This window comes from Theobroma cacao, chromosome 1 (assembly GCF_053813885.1).
Source record: "Theobroma cacao isolate CCN51 chromosome 1, ASM5381388v1, whole genome shotgun sequence".
NCBI classification, from domain to species: domain Eukaryota; kingdom Viridiplantae; phylum Streptophyta; class Magnoliopsida; order Malvales; family Malvaceae; genus Theobroma; species Theobroma cacao.
In genome coordinates this window covers 35284282-35302268 of record NC_142639.1, presented here as the reverse complement: position 1 = coordinate 35302268, position 17987 = coordinate 35284282, and the positions used below count along the sequence as shown (strand labels likewise).

At 37.4% G+C, this 17987-nt stretch overlaps 4 protein-coding genes across 4 annotated transcripts; 2 read left to right on the top strand and 2 right to left on the bottom strand.

Annotated features, from left to right (window-relative positions):
- The first annotated feature begins 4673 nt into the window (after window positions 1–4673).
- On the top strand, window positions 4674–8811 carry LOC18613375 (protein trichome birefringence-like 11). Its single transcript, XM_018121354.2, has 4 exons — window positions 4674–5369; window positions 6218–6607; window positions 7200–7358; window positions 8295–8811. Exons 1-4 carry the CDS (start codon window positions 4888–4890, stop codon window positions 8656–8658), a joined length of 1395 nt encoding a protein of 464 aa, XP_017976843.2. The 5' UTR covers window positions 4674–4887; the 3' UTR covers window positions 8659–8811.
- A 941-nt stretch (window positions 8812–9752) lies between these two features.
- Window positions 9753–12865, top strand: LOC108663809 (protein trichome birefringence-like 11). Its single transcript, XM_088803648.1, has 4 exons — window positions 9753–10243; window positions 10570–10959; window positions 11427–11585; window positions 12307–12865. Exons 1-4 carry the CDS (start codon window positions 9777–9779, stop codon window positions 12584–12586), a joined length of 1296 nt encoding a protein of 431 aa, XP_088659774.1. The 5' UTR covers window positions 9753–9776; the 3' UTR covers window positions 12587–12865.
- Window positions 12866–13344: 479 nt separating this feature from the next.
- LOC18613374 (antifungal protein ginkbilobin-like protein) lies at window positions 13345–14073 on the bottom strand. The gene has a single exon (XM_088803652.1). The coding sequence runs from the start codon at window positions 13968–13970 to the stop codon at window positions 13569–13571; it is 402 nt and encodes a 133-aa protein (XP_088659778.1). The 5' UTR covers window positions 13971–14073; the 3' UTR covers window positions 13345–13568.
- Window positions 14074–14954: 881 nt separating this feature from the next.
- Window positions 14955–17759, bottom strand: LOC18613373 (aluminum-activated malate transporter 14-like). Its single transcript, XM_007050579.3, has 6 exons — window positions 17450–17759; window positions 17193–17333; window positions 16584–16856; window positions 16074–16183; window positions 15761–15904; window positions 14955–15640 (listed from the first exon to the last, which is right to left on the bottom strand). Exons 1-6 carry the CDS (start codon window positions 17724–17726, stop codon window positions 15317–15319), a joined length of 1269 nt encoding a protein of 422 aa, XP_007050641.1. The 5' UTR covers window positions 17727–17759; the 3' UTR covers window positions 14955–15316.
- Between the last annotated feature and the right edge of the window lie 228 nt (window positions 17760–17987).

Sequence of the window (17987 nt, the reverse complement as noted above, 5' to 3'; positions counted from 1 at the left end):
AAATACTTGCCGAATCACTAGAATAGGAGAATCTGGACAAAGCCACATGTTCACAAATAATATTTCTCGGTATATTATTCAAGCAATAAAAGGAAGATCTAGAAATACGAACCTTTTTGCCGAAACATGCACAAAAATCATCTAAAATACCCTTGATTACCTCCATTGAAGAGATAAAGGCTTCCGCAAATAACACCAAATCATCTACAAAGAAAATATGTGTGAGAGGGGGACCTTGTCTGCTTAACCTAATCGGTTTCCAACAACCTTTATCTATCGTAGCTTGAATGCTATGAGCTAACCTCTCTATACATAAAACAAAAATATATGAGGATAACGGATCACTTTATTTTACGCTCTTGGAAGGAACGAAGCTGTCAATTAACTCACCATTCCATATTATTTGTGAGTTACAATATCTTTAACACCGTATAAATATGTCCACCAATTGCTGAGGAATACAAGCTTCCAAAAGGGTATCATAAATAAGTTCCCAATGAAGGCGATCGTAAGCCTTCTCTAAATCAATCTTCACTATCATCCATCCCTTTCTACCTTGCATTTTCTGAAGTGAATGTACCATTTCTTGTGCGATAACTATATTATCAGTTATATGCCTCCTTGCTATAAAGCTAGATTGGTTGTCAGCAACCATATAACTCATATAAGACTTCAGTTTGTTAATGATCACCTTCATTAGAATTTTAAATACCACCGGAAGTAGACTTATAGGGCGAAATTGAGCAACAGTTTCAAGGACACCATTTTTCGTTTTAACATGATAATTGATCTGTCCATATCAGATGCTATATTTGCCCCTTCAAATACATTGCGAACATAGTTAGTAACAAACTTACCAATAATATCCCATTGAGATTGGAAAAATAATGTAGGAAACCCATAAGCTCCAACAACTTTAAAAGGCTTCATTTCAAACAAAGTGTCATGAACCTCCTTATCATTTATAGTCAGAATTAAATTATCAATTGCCATTTGATCTAATGAAGGAAAAGCCTCATGGATCGAAAACCCCAGGAGATAAGCATTATCCGAAGAATAAAGGCCTTTATAGAAATTCACAGCTAAAGTTTGTAAAGTCTCTTGATCATCACACCATTCTCCATTATCCAACCGCAATTGAAGGATTTTCCGTTTGTTCCTACTAGACGACGTTCTAATGTGGAAATAACGAGTGTTTCGATCCTCTTGCTTCAACCACTCAGATTTGGATTTCTACAACCAGTAAATACTTCCTACTGTAAGACAGTTTCATATTGCAGATGTAGGTTACATTCAAGCTCTCAAAGCCATGCCGAAGAACAAAATTCGAGAGCCTTTTCAGAGCCACTTAATCTAGCCAATAACCTTTTCTTTCTGTAAAACATATTACCAAAAACCACCCTGTTCCATTCTTTAGCTTGAGTAGCGAAATTCGAAAGAGCCTTATCAATACTCAGAGACTTATCCTAAGAGCGTTGCATAAGATTACTGAAATCATTATGTGTAATCCATGCAGCCTGGAAGCGAAACCCAAAACTCCTGTTCAATGGTTCTTTCCCACAAGCCTTAATTAATATAGGCCTATGATTTGAGCCAACTCATGGTAAGTGATGCATTATAGCTTCTGAAAACTTCAATCTCCAAGCAATATTGCAAATCGCCCTATCTAATCATTTCGATACCAAGCCATGTTTCCATGTGAACCGAGGACCCAGAAATCCCAAGTCAAGTAATCTGTAGTCATTAATGAATTTTTGGAATAACATGCATGTCCGGCTACCCATCAAAAATCCTCTTGCCTTCTCATGTGTGAAAAGAAATGCATTAAAATCCCTAGCTAGTAGCCAAGGTCTATTGATAGAAACTGCAAATTGAGATGACTCCTCCCACAGTCTGCGTCTCAACAAAACATTAAGATGTCCATAAATAGATAAAAAATACCAAATTAAACCAGATGGTACCTCAATCGATGCACGTAGGCACTAATAATAATTACAAATCACATTGATCTGAATATCCTCTTTCCAACGGATCCAAATGCTACCAAAAAATCCTTGTGCTTTTACACGATGAGATCTACTATATCCCAATTTATACATCACACGGCCTGCTTGTATACCATTGATGCGGGGTTCCACTAAAACTAACACTGAAACATTATATTGTCTCTCAAAATCTTTCAAAATTCGAATCAAGTTACTGCTATTGGCCCCCTGACAATTCCAAACGAAGATACTAAAATCCATTAATCAATGAAAGAATAATAAAAAAATAAAGAGAGATTTACTGAGTGTCCCTCCTCTCATCTACTGACATGAAGTTATCCTCATCATCAACATTCTTAGGGAGAAACACCCCATGTCTAAATCCACCTGACCCATACTATTGCCCACCTGTAGATTTTCCTTAACTAACAAATGAGAAATAGACGTCGAATGATTAATCGAAGCCGCTGGTTTCATTCTAGCCTTCCTCTTCAAAAAGGCTCTAGTAACTTTAACTACACCTTTCTTGTCCGGAGGTATATCCTCCCTTCCATGTATTACTACTCCACCATGTCTCTCCATCCCTACTTTCACTGATCTTGCTTTTGTAGGAATTTTGAGTGAAGGGTTAACATCTTCCACCACCCATACTGCCGAGTGTTTGGAGCTGTCCAACATCACCGTTTGAGCAATAACTTTCTTAACCTACATATTTATCTTGGAAATATCCTTTGTGTTAACTAGCTCATCATCCATTACGTCCATAGGGATATCACCTTTATCTTCAACTGCAGCATCATTTTTAGTTAACAACATCACCTCCATACCCTTCTTCGGTCCCACATCTGACTGCATCCCCACCACATCATCCACATCCTCTGTCAATAAACCGAGACTTTCACAACCTGTATCAATTTTAACCGACTAGCTACTAGATCTCAACTTTCTATTTGGGCTTAAAGATCGCCCAATACGACTTGGGTGAATGTCCACAACACTTGTCTTTTCTCCATCCTTACCCAAATGCTCTCTAATAAAGAATTTTCGAATATTACCCTCCTCCCTATCTGGCACATTGTCCATCTTTGTAATGCAATCGCCTAACACAGCAAAACAGGAACCATTATTATTCACCTTGCCACGATTGGCATTTTGTAGTGAATCTCTCTTCGTATCACGAGCTCGAGTTCTTCTATGAGAGACAATCATCGAGGGGCCAAATTTGGAGGTGTTTGGTTACGACACTTCCACATTCTCACTGTTCCCTTTATCATTCTCAAGAATAGTAACAATGACATTTTTACTACAAACGTCTTTAGTGTGGCCAAAAATTCCACGAGTGAAACACACACGTGGGAGCCCCTCATACTCAACCACCTGTGTTCTACAATTGATGAGAATCTTTGGTATCAAAGGTTTAGTAAGGTTAAGTTTAATAGCTACTCTAGCAAGTTTCCCCCTCTTTTCTGTATCTGTATTGTAATATATTTTTAGAAGTCGACCTAACACCGATGCAATTTTTCTCAATACCAACTTATGATATAGATGCAGCGACATAGCAAGAAACTGAACCCAAGCTGCCACCGTTGGTAAATCCTGACTGTCTTTAGAAAACGATGGTGTCCATGACATACCTATTAAATAATGTCCCTAGATTAACCAAGGCCCATCCAACAAAGCTCTAAGATAGTCACCCTTCTCTGAGAATTTAACCAAATAATAATCGTCGTCTAGGTTAACTTTTGTGAATCTCCCTCTAGGTGTCCATAGAGTTTCAGTTCTTGCATTCAAGATTATGTAGAACAGTCGGCGCCATAACAAGCTTACCACCGCGGACTTCTGCTATTAGTTGGATAATTCCGCTTGTTTCCTGTTGGATGTCGAGATAGAAGGGATGCCATCTATCGGTTTTACTTTGAAATCAGCAGGATCCTCTTCTTCTACTTCAGCGTTCCTTGCTTCAGAACCCTCCATGAATCCATCTTCATTAGACTCCCCTCCATCGGAATATATAATTAGAGTTAGATTATACATAAAATTAATTTTGTATATATATACTTTGTTCATATACAATTTAATTTAAAAAAAACATTTATAACTTTTTTTAAATATACAAAATCACTTTCCTTGTAGCTATAAACAAACGGACTATGATTTTTTTTTCCCGTCGAATAAAAGTTGTGTGCTTTGGAATAATTGCACTTTTTGAAGCTCTCCTGCCATTGATGGCAGGGCAATGTTTATGTCGGGGGTCTTATTTATCTTTTTTCCACGTTCTGCATCCACCACGTGACGCGAGTCCACGAACGCACGAATGACAGCACGAGGTCCCAACTATTGCTCTTAGACATGGCCACCTTTCGCTCTCCAATCCCCACTCACCTCCTCTCTCTCACCCTTGTTTACTTTGGCTCGTGTAATTTGTTATTGAATGAAATTCGATTCCTAGCTATCAGTTTGCTCTTTTTTTGTCTTCTTTCTTGGCTAAGACAGCAGCACGACAAAAACATTTCTTTGGAGTTCTGATGATAGGAGTATTTTTTTGTCTTTCTTCAAAGTCTCAATTAAGGCAAATTAAAAGTTAAGAGCCGTATTGAATGCTTGAATGATTTGTATTTAATTGTACTGCTTTTAAATTTTTCTTTGTCAGTCTAACGCTAACTACAAAATCATAAACGTTTTTATTGTTTGAATGATTTCCTTTTCTTCCTTAATTAAGACAATATTGAAGAAAAAAGAACTCATAGCTAGCCATTAATGCCGTATTTTCCTTGGCAAGACCCCACTTTTTTTTCTTCTCTCTGTAATCGTCCTTTAAAGCCACCCTTTTTCTGTACAATCTGGGCAACACAGCCCGTGAATCAATTTGAATCTTTTCTTCCTTTTAATTCGTGAGGTAAGGATGACAAAGAACGCAACTTCACAAGACTTGAACAAAACAACCCACTTGGATTTCTCCAAGAAATCCAAGCACTTCAAACCACTTGAACCTTTTCTGGGTGTTCTTGGCTTCATTTTAGTCACTTGTCTCTTCATTGGGGGCTTCTTTTACTTGGATTACCGGGCTGTCCTCCACCCTGGTTTCCCTTTGTTTGGACTTCGTGGTACTCCATCACCACCATCAGAAGATTCAGAAGTCGAAGCAGCAATAGCTATGGCACCAGCAACAACACTGAATGTGAATGGACGGCTGGGATTTTTAGATGAAGGTGGAGATATGTGTGATATTTATGATGGAAAATGGGTTTGGGATGATGACTATCCACTTTATCAAAGCCAGGATTGCCCTTTTGTAGATAGTGGTTTCCGGTGTTTAGAGAATGGCAGGCCAGATAGTTACTACACCAAGTGGCGTTGGCAGCCTAATGGTTGCGATTTGCCAAGGTGCTTTTTCCTTTTTTCTTATATTTCTCCTTTTTATCTGACTCTTATTTTAGTAATTAGTACTATCTGTTTTGCTTGCTGCTAACTGCTAAGGGGACAGAATCAAATCTTAATAGAAGAAAAGATAAAGCTTTAAGTTTAATTTTTCTTAAAGAAATATTGGCTCGTCTTAATTAAATAGCGCCTGTCATCAGCAACTTTTTTCTACTAAAGATTTCCAGCTAGCAGAGGGGCATTGCTGATGTTTCTCTGTTTTGGATAGGAAAAGGTTGGAATTTTGATCTTGGCCTGTGTATGAAAGATGGTTCGACCATTGTTTTTGGTTTATCTATCCTTAATGTTCATGTTTTTATTCTTGATTGGTGTCTTTGTTATTATCTGTTTGAATCATTTTCAAATTGTATTGTTGTTTGTTGACTGTTTGCTATCTGTTGATACGTTCCATTCCTAACTTTTGGCATTATTCATTCATAATTTTTAACTGTTTTTTCCATGGCTGACAGTCTTTCCTCCTACCTTCTCCCAAGCATCTAATTCGTATACCCCGACAAACTGCATCATAATTTTATGTCTTCCTTTCTTTATGAGTTCATATATTCTGATATGGCCACTTCGTTAGTTGATTCTATTTAGACACTGTTCAAAATATTTTAAAATTTTGATTAATGATAAAAATCCCTCTTGTATCCACTAAAATCATGATTATAACTCAGTTGTAACCTGGTTTCATGGCCAGCACAAGCATTCCTCATTTTAGTGAATTGTTTCATTACTGTTACATCTGTTCTTGAGAAATGCTGATTGATTGAAGGGGGATATTATATCTGACATTATCTCCTTGAAGACAGATTTAATGCAACAATGATGCTGGAAAAGCTGCGAAACCAGCGCCTTGCATTTGTAGGTGACTCCATTGGAAGAAACCAATGGGAATCTATGCTGTGCATGCTTGCTACTGCTATTCCCAACAAGGATTCAATTTATGAGGTGAACGGGAACCCAATCACAAAGCACAAAGGGTTCTTGAGTTTCAGGTTTGAAGATTATAACTGCACAGTTGAATACTACAGATCTCCATATCTAGTGGTGCAGGGCAGTTCTCCAAGGGGATCTCCAAAAGGTGTCAACATGACTCTAAGACTGGATCATATGACCTGGAGTCATCAGCAGTGGAAAGATGCAGATGTGCTAGTTTTTAACAGTGGCCATTGGTGGAGTTATGAGAAGACGATAAAACAGTAAATCTCATCAATCTGATACCACTTTATATGACCTAGTTTGTGTGTGTGTTTACATGCACCCCTATCTCTGTGTGTATTGTGACTTATAGGAATCTACTTTTTTAGATGCCATGTCTTCGATTTATCAATTATTGGAATCAGTTATAGGAATTCATGAGAATCAAGTTGATCATATTGAATCTAGAATTAGAGCAGTGCACCAAGTACATAAAAGTACTAAAAATATGTTTGATGGAGCTTTTTCAAAGAAAATGAAGATAAATCCTCCCCACCCCGACAGCCCCCAAATCCCCTTTGACAACTCTGTTTTGCAGCTTTCTGCTTATTTACTTCTTTCTCTGTGAGGTAAAAGTTCCTCTGGTAGATGTTTCGGCTTGAGCTATTGAGAGCAAGAAGTTTAAAATATCCAACCTCTCCAAAAATCATGGAAATAGAGCATAAATCATCCATCCTTATTAATAATAGTAGAGATAAGTAACATGAACAGAAACAGAGGGCCATTTGTTTTGAGGGTAGTTTAATGAAGTCACAGGTGATTCTTGTCATAATCAAATGATGTCTAATCTTTGGATTTATGTTTATGTGGCAGTGGTTGTTATTTCCAAGAAGGAACAGAGGTGAAGATGGAGATGGACCTTAGAACTGCATTCCAAAAATCAATTGAAACATTAGTTGATTTTGTTAGCAGTCAAGTAGATACAAACAAGACACAAGTTCTTTTTCGCACCTATGCTCCTGTACATTTCAGGTTTACCCCATTGCTTTTCTCTTTATATTTTCAATTCTTCATTGTTTGTTTGATTGTTCTTTCTTACTCAATATTTCTGCTTAGTTCTCTCACATTGGCGATACTATCTGTTGTCAGCATTAAGATATATATGAATATGGGAATTCTTTTTTACCCTTATCAGCCTTCATCCCTTTATTCTGGAAACTTATGATTGTTAACCCTTTTGAACATGATGCTCCATTGATCACTTATAAAGAGTTAGGACTAAAAGACTAAAAGGAAGTAAAAGTAAGTTTTTTTTTTTTTTTTTAGAAGCAGTAAAAGTTTGTATTTCATGGTTTGAGACCCAAATAGCAATAGCTGTTATGATGTGCTCTTGGCTGAGTTTCTCGTAAAATTTCAATTGTTTGACATGAGACGAACATTGAATTTTAGATGCTTCTTCAGTGTTGTCACTTCTCAACCACCAGCTAGAGGGTAAAGGCAAAAAGAAAAAGAAAACTGCCCTTTTACAGCCGTGGCTGCAGGCATGCAGTTCTGTTTTAGAACTGGAAATGCATCTGCAAAAAGTTGAAATGGGATAGCAATAACATGATAAACCAACACCAGTATTTAAGAACTTGCATTAGCGTCAGTCCACTTTTGTTTCAACTGCTGGACCTTTCCTAAATTCTGATATGTTATAGTGTATGCCATCCATTTAAAGCTGAAGTATTTCAAAATGCTATGTGGTTGTAATATGGCTCTCGCGCTGATACAAGTTATTGTAGCAACTTGAATGCTGTGTTTGAAACTTTTTATATGGTCCATACTCCATATGTATGGAATGATTTTTTTCCACACCAACGTATTATTGTCATTACTCCTTTGTGCTTCAAAATTATTATACCATACAACTAATACAAGTATATACATATAATTGATTAATCAACATTATTTCGGATGGATGAACAGAGGTGGCACTTGGAAAACTGGAGGACACTGTCATCAATTAAAGCTGCCTGACTTTGGTCCATTGCCTAATAAAACCGAAAAGCTTGTTGATATTGTCTCTAGTGTATTGTCAAAGCACCCACAAGGATTTCTAGTGAAGCTGATGAATATTAATCCCATGACATATCGAAGACAAGATGGACATACATCTTTGTATCATTTTGGGCCAGGAAATGGGCCAGGTCCTCTCAATCGTCAAGATTGTAGCCACTGGTGTTTGCCTGGCGTGCCTGATTCATGGAATGAGCTTATTTATGCTCTTTTTCTCCAGCGGGAATCCATACGCTCATCAAGTTCAACTCCAAATTCGCAAGCTCCATTGTGATTTTGTGACGGTACATACTTATTGCCTATTGCTACTGGCAACAATACATGAATGTATAGGAAAAAAGATTCATATTTCTGACAAATATAGGCTTGAGATTCGAGAATCTTGTCCACTTGATCAATGAATTTATAGCAAATTCTTTTCCCCTCACTCTTAGACTTCTAGTTTCGGCCATGCTCGGAATGAAAAAATAGTCAATTTCAATGGTTGGATACCCCTAAAATTTGCAGTAATGGGAGGATAATAAATTTCATATAAGACTTTCAACCTTTGGAAATAAAATTCATATGGATTTAGGATTGAGATTGACATTCAAAGTCAACAGCCTAAACAGATCCTCAGGACATACGAAACATGGATTTTTTTTTTTTACCTTTTTGGGTAAGTAATTTGTGATTATAGTATGCTTAATTAATGCAGTGATTTAAACAAATTTTGACCTAAGCTTAAGGTTTCGATAAATATATAATACCAATTGGCAGTTAGCTTTGGTTAATAAATTATCGGAATAAACCATTAATTATAAGAGACAATAAACAAAGTTTATTCCTAAAGAAAGGGGTCTTAATTTAAAAAAAATATTTTTATTTGATAAAAAAAATTCACCGCATTGGCAATTGCCTAGTGCATTGAATCAAGTTCAAGGCCCCTCCATCTTCTCCTAGATTTTATTTTCCTCCATATATTGCAAGTATATCTTGATATTATTGCAGATCTCGAAATTCTCCTAGACTTAAATGTCGTAGCACTGTTATGTCGGGGGTCTTCACTTTTTTCCAACGTTTTTTAGCGACGACCGCATGACTGACAGCATGAGGTCCAAACGCTGCCGCACACATTGGCCCTTTTCTTTCGATTTTACATTCCTGAAAAGAAGTGTTTGTCCACTGGCTGCTGTAATTTTGCTGGAAATGAAAGTTTTACTGCGGTTAGAACCGCTTAGTTTAGTATTCTTTCATGGCTAAACAGCATTGGCAAAAACACATGTCTTTTTCCTTGAGTTCCGACTGTTTAAGATGCTAAACTCCCCATTTCGTTTCTCACTAAAATCTTCCCTTAAAAGTACAGACCGTGAATGAATGTAAATGTTTTTTCTTTTGTTGAGGTTCTTAAGGATGACAAAGAACGCAGCTACACAAGACTTGAACACAATAACCCATTTGGATTTTTCGAAGAAACTCAAGCAATTTAACCTTCTTGAGCCCTTTCTGGCTTTCCTTGGCTTCACTTTGGCTGCTTGCCTCTTCACAGGTTGCTTCTTTTACTTAAATTTCCAGGCTGTCATCTTCCATGGATTCCCTTGGTTTGGACTTAGTGGTTCTGCATCATCAGCATTGCACGCAGAAGCAACAGCACTGAATGCCAATGAACTGCTTGGATTTTTGGATGAAGATGGAGATACTTGTGATATTTATGATGGGAAATGGGTTTGGGACGATAACTATCCACTGTATCAGAGTCCAAATTGCCCTTTTATAGATAGTGGTTTCCGGTGTTTAGAAAATGGTAGGCCTGATAGTTTCTACATCAAGTGGCGTTGGCAGCCTAAAGGTTGCAATTTGCCCAGGCCTGCACCCTTTTTGTGCGTCTTTCTTCTTTTCTTTTTATCTTATTGGTTTTCTTTTATAATAAATGGAAATTAAAAGAGAAAATAAAATAAAGAGTTTATCTCTAACTTTAGTTGAAGAAGGAAAAAGAAAATACTTATCTCATTGCAGTTAAAAAGTGTCGGTTTTCAACAATGAATTGTCCGTTTGTGTTACATGATCTTAGGGCCTATGTTAGCAAGCCTCCTTTTAATACGATATGGTTTCATTACTGTCAACTATGTTCCTGAAATTTCCAGATCGATAGCAGAAAAAGTATTACTGTTATCTTAAGGTTTGGTTTTCTCTTTCTTGAATACAGATTTAATGCAACGAAGATGCTGGAAAAGCTAAGGAATCGGCGCCTTGCATTTATTGGTGACTCAATTGGGAGGAACCAATGGGAGTCTATGCTCTGCATGCTTAGTGCTGCTGTTCCCAGTAAGAATTCAATATATGAGGTGAATGGAAGCCCAATCACAAAGCATAGAGGGTTCTTGGTTTTCAGGTTTGCGGGTTATAACTGCACACTGGAATACTACAGAGCTCCATTTCCAGTGGCCCAGGGAAGTGGTCCACGAGGAGCTTCAAAAGGTGTTAAGATGACTCTGAGACTGGATCATATGACCCGCACTCACCAGCACTGGGTTGACGCAGATGTGCTAGTTTTTAACAGTGGTCACTGGTGGAGTCGAGAGAAGACCACTGACCGGTAATTATCATCTATGATCTATCTGATTATATTAATTATGATCTATGATCTATCTGGTTGCTATGTGATGATGCTGGGTTATTGTGTGACATTATGACGGATGATAGTGTTGATCACATATATATGCAACCATTCAAATGCTGTTGATTGATTGTTGATAAGCCTCTCTAGAAGGGTCCTGTCTTTCTAGAGTTGTGCTGTCCTACTACCATGTTGGGGTAGTTTTTGTTAGGCTTTCTATGCAATGAAATATACTACTTGCTTGTCAAAAAAACAAAAAAATTGATCTAGTTTATACCTATTTATGTTTGTGTGACTGATCAACTATATATGAGATCTAGTGGATCATGCATGTAGAATGAATGATTATAGAAAGAAGCCCGTAGTAAATTCTAGTTCTAGTTTATTGAAGTTACCATTAGCTCTTGCTATAGTTGATGACCCTGATATTTCGATTTATTTGTCAGTGGTTGTTATTTCCAAGAGGGAACAAACGTGAACTTAAAGATGGACCTTGCAACAGCATTCCAGAAATCTATTGAAACGTTAGTTGACTTTGTTCACAGTCAAGTAAATACAAACAAGACCCAAGTTTTTTTCCGAACCTATGCTCCTTCACATTACAGGTTTTTTTTTTTTTTTTTACCTCTTTGCTTTAAAACTATTTGTTTACTTATTCAGTTATTCTTTGTCATTCTATCATTGATAGTTCTTTCTTACTCTAGCTTTAGCTTGGCTTTCAAACATTGGAGGTCTTATTCTGCTTTATTATGCATATTCTGGTATCGGCAAGATGGATATGAATATCAAGTATCATTGTCACTCGTCATCTCTTTCCCTCATAGAGAATATATCATTTTTACTTCTTTTGAACACAATACCGCATTTGCTCTCTTAAAACTTCAAAAGAGATATGAAATAGATTGAATAGAACTGACTTTTTCATGGCATGCTCCTGCAGGCATAGGTTCTGTTTTAGAACTGGTGTTGCTTGCTGCAATAATTGGTAGATCCCAAAAGTTGAAAGGAAATATCATTAAAACAATAAACAAACGCAAGAATAGGACTTCAGATTGAAGTTAAAATGTCAAGGTGCATTCTCGCCATAGTAAGCTGAAACATTCAATAATGTTGATGATAGCGTAATATAGGGCCCTTGCTAACTACTATGCTGCAATAAGCTGAATGCTATTTTCAAGTTTCCGATCCATATATACTCAATAGTTTTGAATGCTTTTTCTCATTTTATATATCTATGGGTATTAGCATCATGATTCCTTGTGGGTCAAACTTATCATATCATTGAATGATATGATTGACCACTGATGTATTGGTTTGATGAAACAGAGGTGGTGCCTGGAGCAATGGTGGAAGTTGTCACCATATAAAGCTACCTGACTTTGGTCCATTTCCTGATAAAACTGATAATAGCATTGAGATAGTATGTGATGTATTGTCAAAGCATCCAGATAGGTTGCAAGTGATGGAGATGATGAATGTGACTCCCATGACTTATCGAAGACAAGATGGCCATACATCTTTGTACCATTTTGGGCCGGGAAATGAATCAGAACCTTCTGGTGAAGATTGTAGCCACTGGTGCTTGCCTGGGGTCCCTGATTCATGAAATGAGCTACTTTATGCAGTTTTTCTCAAGCAGGAGTTTGCTCGCTCCTACAGTCCGTCAGTACATTCTCAGGCTCCAATGTGACTGTATATGAAAGTTTCCTGATTATTATTAACAATATATAGAGGAGTTAAGTGCATAAGAAATGGTCCATATTCCTGGTAAATGTTAAGCCTGAGAATCTTGTGCAACTGACCAATCACATTTTGCCATAGATTGACTGTCGTTTATGCAAATTCTTCCTCCCCACTTTCTGCTTTATTGGAATGTTTGTTGAAATTCTTCTTGGCTTGTTCAACACAAACCTGGTTCTCCTCATTCTTGGACAGAGGAACTCGTACCCAAGTATTGAATGGTTCATCGCAGTTTGTATCGAGAGATCTAGGTAGTTTATTGATACGGATGTCACTCTATTATGATAGTCTGTAAGGAATTTCCTCCAGCAAGGATGAAATGGCAAAAAAAGACAAAAAAAAAAAAAAAGGAGAGCCCTTGATATGTTCTCTTACAATTTCCAATTTTCATGTATAGGGAAATACTGTTTTTCTAGACTATAATACTTTTAGAGTGCAATGCAGAATTGATACGTTTGCTAAGCTTCTTTAAAGTATGTAAACCATTATCCTTTCTGTGTTGGCATCCAACTAGATGGTGTTATACATGTGTTTGCAATGACTCAAATTTTTTATTCGTGTTCCAATTAGTGTGCCAATAATTCATGTTTTCCATTTCACATCAATAACCGCAGGAAAAAAAAATACTAGCGCACTCAAACCTTCATGCAGATTACAGAAAAAGCACAATTGCTGTTGTGTCTCCAAGAACCCAGAAATAGATTACAAAGAAAAAAGAGTGAATTACAAGTCCACAATCGAAACAGGAATAATCACATCAAAATAGATAAGGTTTCACTGTTGCAAACACTTGGTGCTACAAAACAAACATATTATCAGATAAAAGTCAATTCCAGTCAGAAAGCTGTTTAGTCAGTAAATGGATATTGCTCATACCTAAGTGTACAATCATGGAGCACCGAGCGAGCCCCTATTCGACTTTGACACGTTCCGAACATGGCTGTTTTAGCAGCAGACAAACAAGTAGCACAGTCCGAGCTCGTCAGGTTCTGGTTACAAGCCGCATGACCATAGGCAAAAGCATTAGGATATGGGGAGATATTGAAGTAATCGTACCCCTTGCGCGTTGGCGTTACAGTCTCTAATTCTTCAAGAACAAAGGCCAAACTAGTGGCAAAAGGGTCACCCTTGGAATAGACACCCGAGTTGCAAAGAACAGTTGTCACGCTTGTATTTGGGACGCTTCTGACATTACTGCATAGCAAAAGCAATCCGATCACGGCTGCTGCCAGGTTTGGAAGAAAACCCATATCTTAAATTCTTTTTCTTTCTTTTCTTGATTGATTCAAAGTTTCTGATCAGACACGAGACTCCCTATGACTTTGGATGGGGCTTTCTTGTTTCTCATTGGTTTCTCCGTCAACATCAATATATGGTGATGTTTGACTTTTGTCCTTGCGCACTTGGTAATATTTTGAAATTCTCTGTTTGACCATATGTTTCCTTGTTGGTATCCATTACGTTTACCTATCGCTTGATTTACGGATCAGATTAGGAAGCTCTGAGCCTGAGGCTCAGTGCTATTGTCTAGAAAGAAGATGCCCATAGCTGTCATTTTACCTCATACGAGGTATCCTAAGCATCTTCTGTACTTAAATGGTTCAGCCAGCACCAGCTGCATTGCCTTTAATTTTTTAAATAAGTCATATAAGATTTGGGATCCTATCCAGTTTCTTATAATCTTTTACCTGAAATGGATGTTTATCAGTTTATGTGAAAGAATAATTAATCACCCTCTTCTCCTCTCTTAAATAGAGGATAGTAGTATTGCTTGTATGCAACTTGGAAGTCCAAAAAATGTTGTGAAATAAGCTCAGGTGCAGCCGACCTGCTAACACAAGGCTCAGTTTGAGTTATTGCTTTGTCAATGACTCATTCAAAATTCCAGAAGCTGCCCTTTTTTGGCCTTTTCTTTCAGAAGCTTCCATCTGGTTTGATCTTGGTGTTTTTTTCTCTAGAAATACAAGATAATTTACTTAGAGAAAGATTACGTCAGGGCCGTCCGGCATTGGTTTACCAACTAGCCAGCCCCAGGGGCCCGTAGGCCCAAATAGAGTTTAACAATATAATGGGCAAAACGGGCACGCAAGGCTTGCCAAAAAAGAACTTCTTCCTGAAAAACAGCCGATGAAATTTGTTAAAGAAAAAGAAATTGTCATGAGATGCGGTTCACATTTATTCGGATTCAGTAGATTAAAAGCGATACAGCCATATGTCACACACTTCTGATTTTCATAGACTTTAAACCGTTTTATATGGGTATGACTACCAATTCATTGTAATGGATTTCTTAATTCTTAGTAACTACAAAAATAAAGCTAGTAAGCTCCTTAACTAAGTAACAACTCCAGGCTTTGTATATTCCTCTCTCACTTGTTTAATACTCAAAACTTTTTTCCCCACCCCACTTTTGTTCTTATCATCTAGTTTTACTAAATAAGTAAAAAATAATATTTCCCAGGAAACCATCTCTCTTTGTTTTTTTTTCTGGGAATTCATTTCAAAAATCCTGTATAGCCAGCCAAAAATATTGGCCTATGATTTATGTACAGTAGTACTGCAATATGCACAATTATAGCTTGAAATACGTAATCAACTATTTATGGAAACCTCCAAGTTCTCCAAGTTCGTCCACATCTTTTGCCAACTCTTCCATTTTTTCCACCATCTCCATCAATGAATATACGAAGCTTGCTAATCCAAGCCCATCAGCATTCTCCAAATTAGTTCCAAGTGTGGCAGGAGTCACAGCGATACTTAGCTCTAGCCTTACTGACTTCAATTTTGGCACAACCACATCCTCAGATCGACAGTTTCTCATATTTTTTATGCTTTCTCCAAGTTCTCTTAGTGTCCATGCAAGTGATGATATAATTGCTTCACATGGTTCTTTAACTGACTGTCGAAGACCTTCCGATGACTGATTACAAAGAAATGAAGCAAATAAATATGTGAAAATTTTTCCTAATTAAGAAAGATGGTGGAAACACATTCATTCAATACCGTGAATGATAGAAAATGATTTAAGAACATTTTGTACCTGGGTAGGGGATCTAAGGCAACCTTTAAGTGAAAGGATGGTTGTAGCCAAATCTCTAAGATCCCCTCCTATTTTTATGTACTTTCCCCAGGGGTAGGAAAACCCAAATTTCCAATGCCATGGTTCCCATCTTGCAAAATTTACCTGCACAATATCCATTGTTTATCAAACGAGAATTGGACTATACGTCGGAGTAGGAAATATTTTTGATAGCCTTGATTATATATTTTACGCGTCTTCAATTTCTTTAGAGGATGTATCAAATGGTGACTTTATCATGTCAAGATATTGACAATAGAAAAAAATAATATACCAATGATTCATCCTTGGTCTTAGAGTGCAGGACTGATTTACAGCTACTGAAATTAGCACTGGACTTGTTTTCCTTCTCGGTGACATTTTCGAAGTATTCCTTGGAGAATCCTACAACATAAGAACATACAAGTACATGGTTAGAACTTAGAATGAGTGAAAATAGAAATTTCAATGAAGTAACTATTAAGTCATAAAGCTCTATATATACACTGTTTGAACCATTTTTGTTTTGCTTTCTTTTTTGGTGAAACAACCATTTTCGTACTTATCAACCCGCTTCTAGTCTAGGTAGTCACGTATTGGGTTCACACCCAACCAACGGGAAGTCTATCCTTAGGCTTAATTACCATGAAACATTTAAGGTGTCATGGTCCACTTCCACCTCCACGTCCGCCCCCCTCAGGCCTCGACTCCAAACCTTGGGCCCCATAGTGGGATGTAGACTCAAAGATAAGTATTATCAGGTATAAATAAGTACTATGCATTGTACAGTTAAAAAATATCATACCTTCCAGAGAGCGAGCAAGGTCTTCAAATCTTGAGATTAAAGAGTCGTGGAGTTCATCACTGGCCCAAATGGGGAAGACGAGCAAACTTATGAAAATGCAGATGGCGAAGCCCATGAGAATGGTTGAGAGACGCTCACGGGCCAATTCCAGGACTTGTTCAGCACGTAAACCCGATACTACAACCAAATTGAAAGTGAGAATGAATATTAGTGCTCCGTAGTCGTACTTCTTTTTGATGTTTGGCACCTGTCGCGTGTAAGTTGCGGCCGCCCCTGAAAGACACCCGTGCTCCTTGTCAAGATTCGAATGCTTTTAAAATAAGATTTTGATATTGACTTTAAAGAACAGCTAATAACACTTGATGGCACTACTTAACGATTGGTACTAGTACAATTAAATAGAATTAATAGAAGGACTCTATTTTTTTGGCTTTCTTTTTTAATAATGGAAAATAACTTTGTTTGTATCTTATTATTATTCAGATTTGAATCTAAAATTAATATTGAGATTGGAGAATTTTATTTTATTTTTTCTGCCCGATGTCCCCAACTCTAAAACTTTAATCTTGGGATGAAAAGAAGAAGCCTTAGCTAGGGGGTCTGTCCTACCAAAAACGAAGACAGCAATGCCAACAACTATGGCTTTGCCAATCCCACTGACTGCTTGGGCGAAAGCTGCAGCTAAACACCCCAAACCACCTCCTAGTACAGTCCCAATTCCACGATTTAAGCCCTTGCTGAGTGTAGCGCCTGACAGGTGTTAATATGAAACACCTAAGTGAGCAAAACTGAGTAAAAGCTTGAAATATTCGGAATTAAAATAAAGTCAATCATCAACTATGTATGTACAAGCAAAGCATACAAACCTGCAAAGAACTCAAAGACGACCACAACAGTCATTATAGCCCACATGGCATTTTCTCCAACTTCCTTATAGAGAGGATCGAGTAGATAGAGAAGGGAAACTAAAACGAGGGCGATACCAACCTTGATACTGTGCATCACTTTTCTCAAGTCATGCCTGCTTTTGTTTTCTCTTAGAAAGGAAATAATGCCTGGACAAGAAAAAGTATCGAATTTCTTGATGTTTTCTTTGGGAGGAAGCCCTTCTCCATCTGGAATGACTATAACAATCGACCCCATTGGCAAATAATACTACTTGTGTTACTCTGTAGGATTCTTTATTTCCTTTTTCCTTTGTGAGTTTCACTTTCAATTTGAGTAGTTTGGGTGGAGATGGAGGAACGGACTATAAATAAGCATGGCAACAGGGACAGGCATAAAGTGGGGAAAGAAGAAGTAATGCTGATCAGCTCCAAAAGTGGGCACAAACTAATAGCAGTTGGTAGCCATATAGCATGAAAAATATTTACATGTTTGCATGTTAATTTTAGCCTTTTATCT